Source organism: Erinaceus europaeus, chromosome 16 (assembly GCF_950295315.1).
Source record: "Erinaceus europaeus chromosome 16, mEriEur2.1, whole genome shotgun sequence".
Taxonomy (NCBI): domain Eukaryota; kingdom Metazoa; phylum Chordata; class Mammalia; order Eulipotyphla; family Erinaceidae; genus Erinaceus; species Erinaceus europaeus.
The window spans coordinates 70,758,493-70,759,567 of NC_080177.1; the positions used below are offsets into that span (position 1 = coordinate 70,758,493).

General features: G+C 45.4%; 1 gene segment (V, D, J or C); it reads right to left on the reverse strand.

Annotated features, from left to right (window-relative positions):
* Positions 1-289: 289 nt before the first annotated feature.
* Positions 290-1,075, reverse strand: LOC132533389 (T cell receptor alpha variable 26-2-like). The segment is given in 2 exon segments: positions 290-585; positions 1,036-1,075. Coding segments are annotated over 2 exon segments (336 nt in total).

The window sequence follows — 1,075 nt, forward strand, 5'->3', positions numbered from 1 at the left end:
CAAATAAATAAAAACAAAGAGTCATGGAAAATTCCCATTTTCTTCCCTTTTTATTGTCAGATTATACTGAAGACGATTGATTTTCCTTCAAGCTTCTCTTTATCCTCATCCCCTTTATCCCTCTCATCCTCTTCTCCTTGATTTCCTCACATCTTTCTGTTTAGTTCCATTCCCCCTTCTCTCCTTCCACTGGAGGTCTGCTCACTCTTCTGCAGTGTCCTTGACAGGAGGCAGCTGCTGCTTCCCAGCCCCAGCGGGGAGATATTGCACAGGTGCGGCCCCGGCTGTGTCAGTGTGCCTCTCTCACGGTGCAGTAGTACACAGCAGAGTCTCTCACGGTGACCTGGGGCAGGACCAAGGTGCTGGACTTTCTGTCTGGTGCCATGATCAAAGAAACTCTTCCTCTGGTCTCATTGGTTCTCAGACTGTGAATCAGGTACTCTGGACTGTTGTGAGGAATCTGTCGATACCAATGGATGTAGTCAGCTGTACTGATGGTAGAGTGCTCACAGGGCAATCGCACAAGGTCTCCTTCATTGCTCTGCACTGAACTTGGCTGTGTGACCTCGGCGTCAGCCATCACACCTGAGGGATGGAGAAACAGTAGATTCGCTGTGATTGTCAAATCTAGGTGTACTGAAGGTCAGTTTCATATACATACCCAGGACTCTCCTCTTACTCCTCAATATTGAAAATGTTCATCTGTGCGATGCAACACAAGAGAACTAATACTAATGTTTATTATTGAGCTTTCCAGAACCTCAAGGTCAATAATAAGTTGTTGTGTCTCCCAAAACATTTGAAATCAATTAACTCAAAAACTCTTCACACCCTGAGAGCTGTTGGACTCAAGAGATCTGTGATGAATGGCTCTGAGCCTGTCAGACTCTTTAGAGAAAGTCCTGGACACACAGAAACATATGTAAACAGATGCAAAGTCCAGCAATGCGGTGAAGCACTAAGGCAGGAGTGAGAGTGGGAATACCTACCTTTGTCTTTGATCACAGAACCCTTTCTTGGACTCAAATCACTTACCCAACATTAGGAGGATGGTTATTCCTGTCAGCATTTTCAT